General features: G+C 34.1%; 1 protein-coding gene across 2 annotated transcripts; it reads right to left on the bottom strand.

The window, feature by feature from the left end:
- LOC140440271 (uncharacterized) lies at positions 1 to 8,489 on the bottom strand. Of its 2 annotated transcripts, none has more exons than XM_072530676.1 (2): positions 7,720 to 8,489; positions 1 to 4,191 (listed from the first exon to the last, which is right to left on the bottom strand). In XM_072530676.1, the coding sequence occupies exons 1-2, from the start codon at positions 8,198 to 8,200 to the stop codon at positions 2,660 to 2,662; spliced, it is 2,013 nt and encodes a 670-aa protein (XP_072386777.1). In that variant the 5' UTR covers positions 8,201 to 8,489; the 3' UTR covers positions 1 to 2,659. The 2 variants fall into 2 exon arrangements, with proteins under 2 accessions (XP_072386777.1, XP_072386778.1); XM_072530677.1 differs by lacking the exon at positions 1 to 4,191 and adding an exon at positions 6,207 to 6,479.
- Positions 8,490 to 14,478: the final 5,989 nt, after the last annotated feature.

Genomic DNA, 14,478 nt, shown 5'->3' with positions numbered 1-14,478 from the left:
TCTAGTTGATTTTTATTTAAATAAAGTAATAAATACATATTTCATTTAATTTAAATATACAATTTAATAAGACAGTAGAGTTCCACAGTTAGTCAGAGCTTATAAAGTTACCTAGGTGTTGAGTACATTAGCTTTTTCATGAGTGTAAAAAAACCAAAACTGACAAAAAACTTAAAAGAATGATATATAACTAACAAGATAACTACCAGTGAAAAGGGTATGATTTCTACAAATCTAAAATTTATATCAGTCGATTCTACTTTAATTAGTGATTAATATATTTTATTGGGTGCCAACTTCAATTTAAAATATGTTTTGCACTGCCATAAAACAACCAGAAACGATAACCTTGCCGTATGCCCAGCGAAGATAACTAACCAGTGTTGCCATATTTCTACAAAATATGTTATCTTGTGAAAAATAAAAACAACTTTGTTACCAGAACAATTAGCATTTTAACTATTTTGCAGAAATAGTTAAAAGTTATTTACACATACATTACACACAAGATTAGTCTTCTTTTCACAAAAATATATTATAAAACATCATTTTTGATTTTTATTAATCTGTTTAACTAGATAAGTGTTTTTTATGAAATTTTTTAATTAATAAAAAGGGCAACAATGTGGCATGTACATAAAAATTCTTTTGGGCGCATATCCGCAATATTGTTTTGGAAAATATTTACATTTTGGCAATTTTAAAATAATATGTATATATTTTTACCCAATTTAACAGTAAAAAATCATTGATATTTTTATTATTTTTGTTGGCTCCTGAAATACAAATTTTAGATATTGTATTACATTTTCATCCACTCAATAAGAATGGCAAGGTAGCGGCTGTTGATATATTATGTGTGAAACGAATATAAAATTCGGGTCCAACAATTGGACCTTGGAGCCTTTAACAATTGCCGGGACAGTTGCAGAACTCCGAAACTTTCGAGGAAATCTAAAGTAATAGCACTTTTAGAAAACATAGTCGACTAGAATCTCATACCACAACAAGCTGGATTTAGACCTGGTAAATCATGCACCACCGAAATTTTCGACCTCGCAGAACACATCTGCTCTAGAACTCGTTCCCAATCGGCTGCTTCCTAATTTATATGCTCCATGTCAAAATTTAAGTATGCTTTACGATGATCTCTGGTTAACGCTGGACGTCGGGCATCAATGCAATGTGCAAATTTCCTTCTAGAAAACGTCGAACTTTTCCAGGATTGTTTGGATACCAATTGTGTTTTTAAGCTCAGATTTTAAATGTAGGGTTGTTACAAATCGTTGTCTTAGAGTCAAAAACTTAACAAACAATCTTGAGCGGGGATCGTGACACGGTTTCTGTTTTATCCAGCTCTTCTTGTATGCTCACCAGTTACCCTGTATCGTTCAACCATTCGCGATACTGATGTATGGGATACACAGAATCTTTCTCACCCATTAAGCGACAATTCCAACCTTCTCTAATACGACGGCATGACCACATTCCTCAGGTCTTCTATGTTATATTCTTGTTGTATCTTAAAAGTTTAAACAAGTCTTGCGAAACGCATAAAAATCAAACCTTAAGCTGACTTCGAAGTCGATTTGTCATTAACGAAATCGAAAAAATGTTTACCGAGAAAAACAAAAATTTCACAGCGTAGATTAACGCATTTACGTAGTAAGTATTTACGAGTAGTGTATATCCACAAATGATCAACTAATACACGAGATACAAATCACTTCCTATATGTCTACTGCCTGGCCAGCACTGCACAAGGAGGAACCTTCGAGGAAGTGGAAATCAAACTATAACAGGCATTCGACACCATGCTGAGCGCTTACCAAAACAATTCGCTTAAACCGAATTCAGTCAAGACTTAAGTTAGCTCCTTTCTTCCACCAAAAAGTTCGATGATATTTTGTGTCTCAAATACATGGAGAAACCAATCTACCTGACCTTCATGCTAGGCAGGTCGATTTCAATGGCAAAACACGTCTGAAAGTGGCAGCTAGAAATAATAACCTCAGAAAACTCACCAATAGTAGGACCGTATTTAGAGCCACTGCTTGCGCGCTCTGCTATTCTACGGCAGAGTACGCTTGTCTGAAAGGTTCAGATTAACTCACCAAAAAAGTTGTCATCCTGAACGAAACATGCAGACTAACATCGTATTAACCCAACTCTAATAGAAAAACTCTATAGAGCTACCTGTTTTGCTATCTCCAACTGCCACAGAAAAGCACATGAGTTCATAGAAAGAACCAAGCAGACAAATGATAAACGCCACTCTCTTTTTGTAGCCGAATGCAAATCAAAAGATTAAATTTCCGCAGCAAATTCTTGGATGTGGCCCTGTACTGAACATCTGTCAATAACCCACTCATTGAGGAGATGCTCAGTGGCGTAACTCCAAATGGCCTGTATGAACAACACCGAACCGAATATGAATCAATGTGGCAAAAAATAAGGTGGGTATTAAAACACAAAACATGATAAATGCAAATGCGGGCCATACATAACATGGAACATGCACTGACCTATCCAAACTACTCCAATACCTGCAGCCTCAACGACTTATGTGCAAACGAGTAAGAATTGTTGGAGATAGCCGAGAACTGGGTCGAAAATTTTGAACTTTCTCACAAGAAAAAGTAAAAATAAGTTAGTTACTTCATTTGAAACATGTAAGCCTCTTTACGTGTAACTTCATGCTACCTTCGAACACGAATTTCTTGCTACAAAATTCACACTCAAACTTTTTTTCGATAGTTAGGGACTTTCCGTTAGGATTATGTTTAACCCTGATATGTTTATTCATAGTGCTCCTGTGAGAGAAACTTCTAGAGCACACTTTGCATTCAAACTTCTTTTTCGTATGAAATTTGTCGATGTGCTTGTCTAGGGAATCATGTGTAGCAAACTGTATGAGACATGTTTCGCATTTGAATGGTTTCTTGCCTGTGTGGTCGTTATTAATGTGACTCTTCAAAGATGAAATTAATTTGAAAGCTCTAATGCATATATCGCACTTGAATGGCTTGTCATCTTTACCGTTACTAGCAGCGTGAAAAATTTTGTGGTTCTTAAGAGCTGAACTTGAAAAGAAAGCTTCTGGACAAATGTCACAATGATACGGTTTTTTATTAGTATGATTATACTGATGTGTAAGAAGTGGTTGTTTCCGTGAAAACGATTTGGGACAATATTCACATTTGTACTTGTAATTACCGGTGTGGATGGACATGTGGCACTCCAATGAACCCTTCTTCTTGAATTCCTTCAAGCAAATGTTACACTGAAATATGGTTGTGTTATTGTGAAGGCTCATGTGGCGCTTTAAACACATTTTTGTTTTAAAACTTTTGGAACAAACTATACAACGGTGCTGTTTGGTATCTGAGTGGTAAAGTTTGTGTCTTCTTAACATGTTTTTATTAACAAAACTCTTCGGACAAATGTTACATTTGAATTTCTTTTCTCCTGTGTGAATAAGTATGTGGTCATTTTTTGATGACAGTTGTCTGAACATTTTTGGACACAGTGGACATTGGTATCGCCGTTCTCCAGTATGTGTATACATGTGTGCAGTTAAAACAAATTTTCGCTTAAAAGATTTTGGACATAAATGACATTTAAATATATTTTCCTCAAAATTAAAACATTTGTGTGCCGCAAAATTGTCCTTTCTCCTGAAGGTTTTATAGCAAAAAGTACATTTTATGGGTGCTTCCTCTGAGTGAGTATACATATGGTTTTTTATGGAATTAGATTTAAATGTTTTAAAGCATATCTCGCACTGATATGCTGTGCCGCGGCATGAACGCTTGTGAATGGTCAGATTCGATTTTTGGCTGAATCTCTTCAAGCAAATATCGCATTGAAAATTCTTTTCTCCAGTATGAAGTAACATATGGGCCTTCAAATAATATTTGTCTAAAACTTTAGAACACAGTTTACATGCCACTTTTGATGTTACTTTCTTTTCCGTTGCAGGATTGTTGTTAAAATTCTTATCTTCAACATCGGCTGAAATATTTTCATTTTTGTGTATGGATCTTTTAACAAACACGCTTTTTTTTACACGATAACTTAAAAGGTGTTTCAACAACTCATTTTTCTTACAATACCATTTGCCACAATATGGACATGTGTTAATGCGATTTGTATTTTTAAGCTTCTTCCTTTTATCACTTTTTGTAATATCTGAAAACAAAAAGAAAACCAATTAACTAGCATATCATTATGTACACTCTGTCTGGTAATCTCCAATATAATATTGTTATAGATCAGTGACGAAATTTTGCAGGACAAACTCTATCAAATAACATACCACCTCCTGTAAATATATCTCCAGGAAAATACATATTCGAATGGCAACAAGTCTCGGAAAACCATATTAGAGGTCATAAGAATAGTAAAAAAAAAAGGAAAATCTCCAGGCTGCGATGGCTTTAATGTGAATATTATTAGAGCTGCTACTGATTATAACTAAGTTAACCTTTCTATCCCTCGATTAATCTTAAACTCTAAGAAAATAGCGATAGTGGTACCATTGTATAAAGGAGGGGACTCAAAGAAGCAACCCAGAGGTTATCCACCAATATCTCTTTTAACAGCCATGTCAAAGATCTTGAATCATGTGTAAATAACCAAATTGTACAATTCACAATTCTTTGATATATCCAGCTACTGGTTTAAGAGGCAATACAGTTTTAGACATGGTTCAGGCACAGTCTCTGCTAACACTGACTTAATTATAGACATATACAAATTAGAGAAAGGATTAAGTTGTGTGTTTGTATCATTGGATTTGCAAAATGCTTTCAATACATTTGACCATGACATACTTATTTTAGTACTTGATCAATAAGGGATAACTGAAACGGTTTTAGCTTGGTTGAGCAACTATTTGAGTGACGGAATACAAAAACTGCAACAAGCACAGCAGAAAATATTGCATGTGGAGTTCCTCAAGGGTCTATATTGGGACCAACTGATTTATATGAATTCATTATCCAATTTACCTCTGCGGTTTATGTTGTATTTGTATGCTGATGCCACAGGTATTCTGTATGCCAATAAAGATCCCAGAAAATTAAAAATTGAGGTAGAAATGGACTTAATAGAAATAGATTAATGGCTTAAGTATCCAAAACCTTCACTTAACATGAATAAGTTATATGATAATTTCAAATGTAGATGCACATAGGGAGATATATTTGAACTTTGGAAAATTCAAATTTAATAAAAAGAAGATGATCAAGTATCTTGGATTGTTTATAGATGAATGACTTACTTAGGAACAACACATCTTACAGATATGTCATAACATAGCTCCAGCAGTAGGCATGCTAGGAAGAATTGCTAAATTTATAAGTCTCTGTCAGAGTAAAATAGTGTATTATTCTCTAATAACTCACATCTGTCTTATTTAACAATCATATGGGGTAATACCAATCATAAACAGCTTCTTCCTCTAATGGTATTATAGAACTCTTCTTCTTTGTCAACCATGTTCCATCCACTCCTGAATGTAGGTCTCTCCCAATTGCTTCCATCTTTCTCTATCTTGCGACAATCTAATCCACTGTTTGCCTGCCACTGTTCTTATGTCATCTACCCATCTTTTTTGAGGTCTTCCCGTGCTTCTTGTTGTCGTCCTTGGTCTCCATTCTAGAATTCTCCGTGTCCACCTGTTGTCATTATATCGGGCTACGTGACCTGCCCTGATTATAGAACAGGGCTATTAAATATATTTTTCAACTGCCACGCCTTTATCCAACAGATCTGTACTGCTCAAGAAGAATATTCAGTATTGAATCAATGTATACTATGCAAGTTTATGTATTAATTCATAAATGTAATCTTTTTCAAGTACTTACAGATATTACCCTAACATTGACCCAAGATGTACATGACTATCATACTAGACAAAGGGGTACTTTTTGTACAGAAAGAATGTGAACTTCTGGTGCGCAAAGTAGCACTTACTAGAATGGCATAATTTTGTATAATAAGCAGCCCAGTAATATGAAGGAAAGTCAACTAGGAAGATTTAAATTTGGAATAAAACACTTACTTTTGATAACTACTTTAAGACCAATCAGATTTGAATAATTTAAATTTCTTCTTGTATATTTTGAATTAATGGACAAATATCTTTCTGTATTAACATAGACTACTTAGTCAAATTTTGTAACTAAAAATATATTACTTATATATACACTGGTATTTAGGCGCCACACCCTTCCGGTAAGGATCTATGGAGGAGTATCACAGAGCCGCAAGCCCTTATCTCTTGCCGTACTGCTCCACCTTAGGCTGATCAGATACCAGCATATTCTAGTCTAAGCCGCAGATTCATCTAGAATTTTAAACTGCCGCGTTAGTCTTTTTTATTTTTCTGTACACTGAGCTGGGGCGTGAACCCACATCCACTGACCCATTCGACAGTGAAATGAATGGGAATCGGCCGCCACTTGGCTATCTGACTGAAAACATAAATATATTACTTAAACTTTGTAAAACCATTGTTAATGTAGTACTCACAAAACCAACATAGCTAGGGCTCTTGGTTAATTAATGTGTATGTAAATTTATCTTTTATATTGTGAAATTAATAAACTGGAAAGTAACTAATCTTTAATTCAGATTAAACGGCATTGTGGAATAACAAGAATGAAGAACTTGAATAAGTAGATAAAAAGGGAAGAAAAACAAGAGCAAATTTAAAGTATCAATGTACTCTCAATGAAATTGCTTGCCAAGTAAAGTCCATGAGAATGAAAAGGTCATGTACAAAAGGTCAATGTATAGACAAGGTCAAAAAGGACAATTTTATAAAAACATAGTTACTAAGCTTCCTCACCAATCTTGGTTCGCAAGACTATTGGGAAATAAACAGTTTTTCTCTGTATTGTGCAGATTAAGGTTCAACTATGTTTAAGTCCTCAGTATAAATTTAAAATAAAATTAAGTAATTCTTCCAATTGTTCATACATACAAATGGTAGAATGCAGCACATGATATTAGGCTGATCTAAATAATTTAAGTAGTGAAATTTTTACATGAAGAAATTACCAAGATACCCAAAATCACCAAACCATATCACCTAATCCAATTATTAAGATCAGAAGATCATAACATTTATCAAATTTTGTACAAACATGTTTTATGTATTAGTTTAAGATTATAACTTTTATTTTTCCCTATGTTTGAAGCCTGTTTATATGAGGTCACTTTATCTTGTCTAAATGCTCATATCATCTCCTGTGTATCTAATTTTTATGACAGTCTAATATCCACAATTTTATTAGAAAAAAAAATGACATCAGAAAAAAGATAAAAATAAGACAATACAACAAGAGAAAACAGCCCAAAATATGATAAATCTATCTACAATGCAAATAAAAAAAAAAACAGGAACATCTACCTAACAATGGAGAACAAAAAGCAGGGAGCATGCTTTAGAACTTCAGGCCACATAAAGGTAATATGGAAGACAATAATCCACAATAACAAGCTCACACACTGCTGACCTTCCCATAAAAAGACAAAAATTCTCTTGAACCCATATCAGAACTGCAAATTTGGCAAACATATCTCAACCGAGCAGCTTTTTTCATAATTATTTTTACATGAAGTGTATATTATTCATTATAAAGTAACCAAGAGTACTTATATGTCTTCACATATAAGGTATTTTTTCTTATTGAATTCTGATATACTTACATTCTTGGATTGAAGCATAAAAAAACTTCTCTTGCTTTTGATTTGATATAGCTTCAGTTTGATAATTACTAGAGCTTCCTTCTTCTAAGTCAGCCTCACACTTAATCGGAAGATTACATTCCTCAGTTAACATATATTCTTCAAAATTGTTGGGATTATCGTATTCCTCACTTGAAAATTCCTCTTTCACCTTTTGAAGTTCTAGTTTCCTTTCTTCGACAGATTGGTTACCAAAGAATGAATTTGACTCACTTTTGATGAAAATATCCTCACTGTATTGTTTATGTTTCATGAAATCTTGATTTGGTTCTTGTTTTAAGCATTGTACATACTCAGGTTCTACAGTGGGAGGATCTAAACAGTTCCACAAGTCTAAACTGTCAGGTGGTTCGTTTTTCACTTCTAGTTTAATCGAATTAACAAGAAACAAGTTAGTTTCTTGTTTAACATTTTCGTTTAAAGTGCTTTGTTTACTATCCATTTTAATATCTAGATTGAGGCCACCAAAGTAGTCCTAGTACATTAAAACTATCAGTACAATTAGTTCATAATAAACAGCCAAAAATAGTGAAAACATATGGCATAAGTATATCACATTCTTAAGAAACAATTATTGAACAGAGGATTTCTTATTACATATATGATTTTAAAATTTATTACACTATCTCAGGAAAATGGGAAATTAATCAAATAAACCAAACAGAAACAACTTAAAATTACATCTGTCAAATGAAATGTCACAACAACTGATTCTTAAAGTGAACATCTGTGCTGCGGCTGTCAAATTAAAAAGAGGACATAAAAACAGTTAGTCCAGTGAATAGTATCGTTTAATTTTTTTAAGTTTTTGATAGTATTTATTGATATCGAAGATTTATCTTCGAGATGTTTTAACTATTAGCTAATACATCTTTGAAAATATACAACTTCCATTCTTAGCGCTAACCCTTTATGAGGTTTGACCACTTAACAGTTTTTAAATCTCCACATACCCTCCCCGTGTCATATTCCATTGCCTGTATCTATAGTTTCCGTAAGTTGTCCATCTATTCTAAGCATCTTTCATCTTATTGTTTTGATATACGTTTTCAATTGTTTTTATAATATCCAGCGGAATCTGTTTATATTAGGTATACAAGAAATGTATTACTCTGTATATCTTTTACACTGTCAATTGCCTTCTTCTACGTTTACAACGTTTTCCGGCAATAATAGGTGCAGTGGCGCACCCAGAATTTGTCTTAGGGGGGGGTTTTGAAATTTTTTTATGCTACCTCCATTTTGAGTCCCTAAAAATTGGGTTTTAGTTTAATTTAAAGTACTAAAGATAGCAGTGCCAAAGATTCAGGTATCTATTATCCTGCCTACCAACTAAAACCACCTTACTTGTGCGCTATCTTACTTGTGCGCTGTTGACGGTCGCACGTATACTCTGAACATACCCCGAAAGTGGGGTGGCCACTGTAAGGCTGAAGGCATTTTTGGAACACTCCCTTCTCATATCTAGATCTTACCGATTGTTCTGAAGCTATTTTCTTGTGTCATTTTAAAATAATTACTATTTTAATGGGAATAAGCCACAATTGAAGTTTAAAATAAGGTTATTGACGTTTGACATTAATCCAACTTGTAAATACAATACATTTTGAAGTCGGCTATCGCCGTATTCGCCGTATATCGTTGTGAGGTTTTTGGGGCCAACGTTCGTCAGGCATTCTCAATAGATGTCCAAACAATTTTGAACCTCTTCTTTCTATTCTGTCAATGACCGTTTCTGTAGCATTCATATTGTTTCTTATAGATTCGTTGGTCTTCCTTTCCTGCCTTGATGTTCTAGCACTTCTTCTCAAATAATCCATTTTAAATGCCAGCAATCTTCTCTTCAGGTCTGCATTAATTGTCCATACTTCAGAGCCATAACAAATAATTGATTCAAAAATGGTTTCCCTATTCTTTTTTTGTTCCTTATGGAAATTTTGTGATCCCACCATAAGGAGTTCAGACATCATACAATTTTACGTCCCTGATTAATTCGTCTTTAATTTCGGTTTCTTCCAAGCCGTTCGTAGCAATGAGTGGACCTAAATATTTAAATTTTTCCACTTGTTTGATTTCCACGTCCTTGTCTATCAACACTTCAAACCTTGCTTTTGAATTGATAACTAAGTAAATATTCTGTTTTCTTCATGCTGACTTGTAACCCCCATTTTAAAAATTCTCTCTATAGACGCTTTATCATAAATTCTAGATCATAAGAATCTTGAGCTAGGATGACTTGGTCATCCGCAAAGTTCAGGGAGAACAGTACGTCATTTCCTATGGGGATTCCTATTCCTTGGCAGTGGTTTTTCCAATTTTGGAGGGCTGCCTCAATATATAAATTAAACAGTAAGGGTGACATACTGCATCCTTATTTTAGTCCTTTAGTTACTTTTATTGGCTCTGATAGTCTATATCCGATTTTAAGGTAAGTAGTGTTATCCCTGTATACTTCTGTGATTATTCCTAAAAGGTATGGACTAATGTCGAGTTGTTGTTAAGATTGCCACAATTTAAGTCTTGGAACTGTATTATACGCCTTTTCTACGTCGATGAAGGCTAGATGTACTTCGGTACCAACCGCTATTCTTTTTTCTATTAATTGTTGGAGTATAAACAAGTTATCAGTGCAAGATCAAATATCAAAGATTCAAACGTCACTAAACTTATTTTAACTTTTAATTGCGACTTATTCCCATTAAAATAGTAATTAGATCTTATCTCTGTCGTTAGCCCGGTTGGTGTTTCTCTTCTTCTTCTTTTTTTTTAATGACTGCTCGGATGTAATTGTGAACACTATTCCATCCCTCCGTATTTACCGTCATCTTCACGATTATCTCTCTTACAGTCACAGGGTTCATACCTATTTCTTTATACATTCTGTTTCTCTCCACTGTACATCTATTACACTCCAGCATTGTGTGAGTAACAATGTCGGAATATTCGCAGTATAGGCATATATCTGTATCTGTCTTTCTGAACCTATGAAGATACGCCCTAAAACAGACAATCTACCCAGTCCCTTAGGCTCGGGATCAGCATCTTTGTCCACTGAGCGACATATTCCTTGTTGTTCCACTCTTCTTGCCATCTTTCCTCCCTTTCTTCTTTTTTTTATAGCTGTTGTCAAATGCTTTTTTCTCCCATAGAGATGTCTCTTTTCTACTGCTAACACATGAAGAGGAACACAACCAGTGATAGTCCACAAGGCCGCCGCAGATACAGTCCTGTAGGCGCATGCTACTTGCAACAGACTCGTTCTATCTACTTTTTCATAAGCCTAATATTAGGTATCTATGCCTAAATATAATGAAAAATATTATTAATTATTGTGTATTTATACAATAATTATTGTGTTCTACATATTTAAAGTGGTAATTTAATTATTCAATCAGCGTTTTGGATTTATTGTATTGTGTGTGAAAGACACGTTACATTTTCCTACTATTCTTTATATATTGTTTACTTTATATGCCCTGGGGGGGGGGAGGGGGTTTAACCCCCAAAACCCCCCCCTGGGTGCGCCACAGAATAGGTGTAATGACTAGGCTTTTCACGGAATGACGTGTTACACACACCTGTTGCCTGCGACATATATACTTACGCCACCGTACGCCTATGCTTTCAACTTAAAATTTCGTTTTAAAGTTTTTCAGTTTTTTTGGTTAAGTCGGTCCTTTATGTTTAATTCCTTCTGTGTGCCATCCTTACGTTTATATTTTGACTTCCTTTATTGTACTCTAATTTGAACGATATCAGAAAAATAAAATAACACAAATTTTGTAAAAATTTATTAAAAATCGTAACATTAATATTTACAAAATTAGTAACTAATGAGATTTTAGAATGGAAAGAAATTGTAAACAAGAAAAATTGTTTTAAGGAGTAAATTACACTGTATATCTCCAATTATGAGCTGCCAACATTTTGAGCTAAAATGGGGCATGCCTAAAGCAACTCATCACCACGCTCGCTGTTTCTATAACATGTCTGCACATTATTTCATACGTCATTAAAATTAGATATGGTTTAGGTTCAAATATTTTTGAAATTTTCTATTTTCAGTAATCATTATTTTTATGACAATCTATTACGAAAGGAAGAACGAATAATAAATGAAAAAAGGATAGTGTAATGTAAATATAATGGATTATGTAATGTAATGTTTACTACATAAAAATGAGATCTCTTAGATTGTAAAAATTACAGAAAACTCTTAGTAACAAAGTATATAAGACATTCTACTCAACAATACAACAATACCTTTAAAGAGACGTCTAAGTGTATACGCGGTAGAAATCCTTGGCAAATACTGTGAGGATCAAGAATAGGCAACTCATATTACAATAGTTGTATTGATGATTGCCTATCCTGAAAGGAATAAAAAATTTAATACACATACAGTCCATCTAATTTACTTACCGTTGCACGTCATTATCATTGACAGAAATCGAAGTTGACATAGTTGCCAAAATATAAAAAAATCCTGAATCCATTTTAAATAAAATATGTCACATAATTATTTCAAAAGTGGAGTATACAACAAAAAACAAATTATTATTTAATGTAAATAAATACAAACAAAACAAGAGTTAAAAAATAATCTTGTTAAAAACAATTTGAGCCGCTTATATGCGTCGTATAAAGATGTAAAATGGAATACACAGGTATTTATTTTATTTTATGTAAAATGTAAAATATAAAGTGTTAACACCGCAACTGTCAAATAAGTGTTACCAATTTATGCCAAAATATCACCTTCGTTCGATTACAGTTACAGTGTGTTCCGAACAAATGTTCTTCATAAAAACGCTTTATAATGCATTTATACAAATTAAATGAAACATTATTATTGTGTATTTCTTTAAGTTAACGTTAAAAGAAATCTTTAAATATTATTTCTATGCGTATATATTAAAATATGTCTAGTGGCTGTAATGCCAGTGTACTTGGCAAAGTGATTCTAAAAACGAACACACCTACCCCCTAAATATTTCGTGTTGGTATCATTGTGACCTCGCGGGCTATGACGCGGATGACGTACAACGGTAAGTAAATTAGATGAAGTATAGACCGTTGCAAGACGGAATAAAGGTAGGTCTACAATAGACCATATTTATCTGCTATGTCAAAAATGTGATTTGTTGATAGATCACATCTTTGACGTAGAAGAAAAAACCAAACAATTCAATAATAAAACTAAAGACTTCTAAAAGCAAAAATACATGCTAAAAATGATATAATTCATTAATTATATTTCTTGTTTACAATGTCTGTACTAAAATATCATACCAACAATTAAATTACTTAAATATAAGGAATTAGATACTCTTAGATAAGTTTAGACAAAAACCTTTTTTTATTATTAAATACTTTTTACCCTACTTAGCCTTGTCGAAATGGTTTTTGGCTCATTTTCCGAAGGCAGAGGTGTATCTAATTCCCTATTCAACACCCCGGCGGAATTCTGAAGTTGCGGCGCATTTTTATTTATGAAATCAAGATTCAAAGGAGGCAACTCTCCCCTGAATCTTCCAAATTGAGGTCTGGCTGTTAAATAAGCCGAAGCTTTCGACAATCTTGGACTTACTACGGTCGGTCGATCTGACAGTTTGGCTGTCAAGCTTTGACCGGACAGTTTTTTACCGTCGTATGTAATTACGATATCGGGTGGAGTACCGAGCATTGGGTTTGATTCTGGTACGTCAATATCGATATTTGAGGGCTCCCGAACCACTTCTACAGGTTGTGCGTTAGTAGGAGGAAGGTAATAGCTTTCGACTCTTTCGTTCGCTTCAGCTATGGGTTCCTCCAAAATATCCGATATGCTGCGTGGTCTTTTAACAACAATTTTGGTATATTGTTGCCTTTTTTTCGACACAGGTCTTTTTGTTATCTTAACTTTCTTTTCTTTCGTTGGTTTAAACGGAGGAGAAGGAATAAACATTGGTTCAAAGGCATGAATAGGTTTAGTTTCAAATTTTTCTGTATCGTTTATTTGTAAAACGCCCTTTTCACTTTCATACTCCACCACAGGCTCATCCTCGTCTATTCTGTCTTGGAATTCTTTAGTTATGATGGGCTTGAAGCCACTTTCTATTTTTATAGAACCTGGCTTAAAGCCAGTATTAAAAGCCGGCCTTAGAAAATTTGGTACTATATCAGCAACAGATGTGCTAGGTGCGGTTTGTATCTCAGGTTCTTTCTCTGTTGAGGCCTGTTGGGGAGAAATTTCTATATTTCGGATCTCCTCAAATACAGGCTTTTCGGTAAAAGGTCTTACTTGATTCTCAATTGGTGCTTTTGTTGTTAGAGGGGGCTGTTTGACATATACTATGTAAGGAGAAACAGCTGGCTGTTTATATCTGTAATTGGGTACCCTAAGGATTGGTTTTTTATAACTTACATGTGGTCCTCCATAATATCGCTTTAGATAAGCACCTTGTGGCACCATTTTTACTGGCATTGGTAAATAATTTACCGGTCTTCTGTAAATTACATTAATGTTTTCGTGATAGTGAAGAGGAGGAGGGACCAAGTAAGTCTCATTGGCAAGATTGTCGCTAGCTACGGCGATATTATCTAATAGTTTGGGAGTTGTAGGTTTTTCGGAGGAAGTTGTTGTTATGGTGGTAGTTGTAGTAGTGCTGGTAGTGGAAGGTACTGAAATGGTCTTAGTGCTTTCAATGCCGGTGTTCAGAAGAGTGCTGGGTTTGAAGT

This window comes from Diabrotica undecimpunctata, chromosome 4 (genome assembly GCF_040954645.1).
Source record: "Diabrotica undecimpunctata isolate CICGRU chromosome 4, icDiaUnde3, whole genome shotgun sequence".
Lineage (NCBI taxonomy): Eukaryota > Metazoa > Arthropoda > Insecta > Coleoptera > Chrysomelidae > Diabrotica > Diabrotica undecimpunctata.
This window is presented reverse-complemented; position numbering and strand designations above follow the sequence as displayed.

Excerpts from the sequence above, each read along its gene's own strand:
- LOC140440271 (XM_072530676.1), bottom strand. The coding sequence starts at position 8,200 with ATGGATAGTAAACAAAGCACTTTAAACGAAAATGTTAAACAAGAAACT. Across the intron at positions 4,192-7,719 it reads TTATGCTTCAATCCAAGAAT|ATATTACAAAAAGTGATAAA; the intron begins GTAAGTATATCA and ends TTTTGTTTTCAG.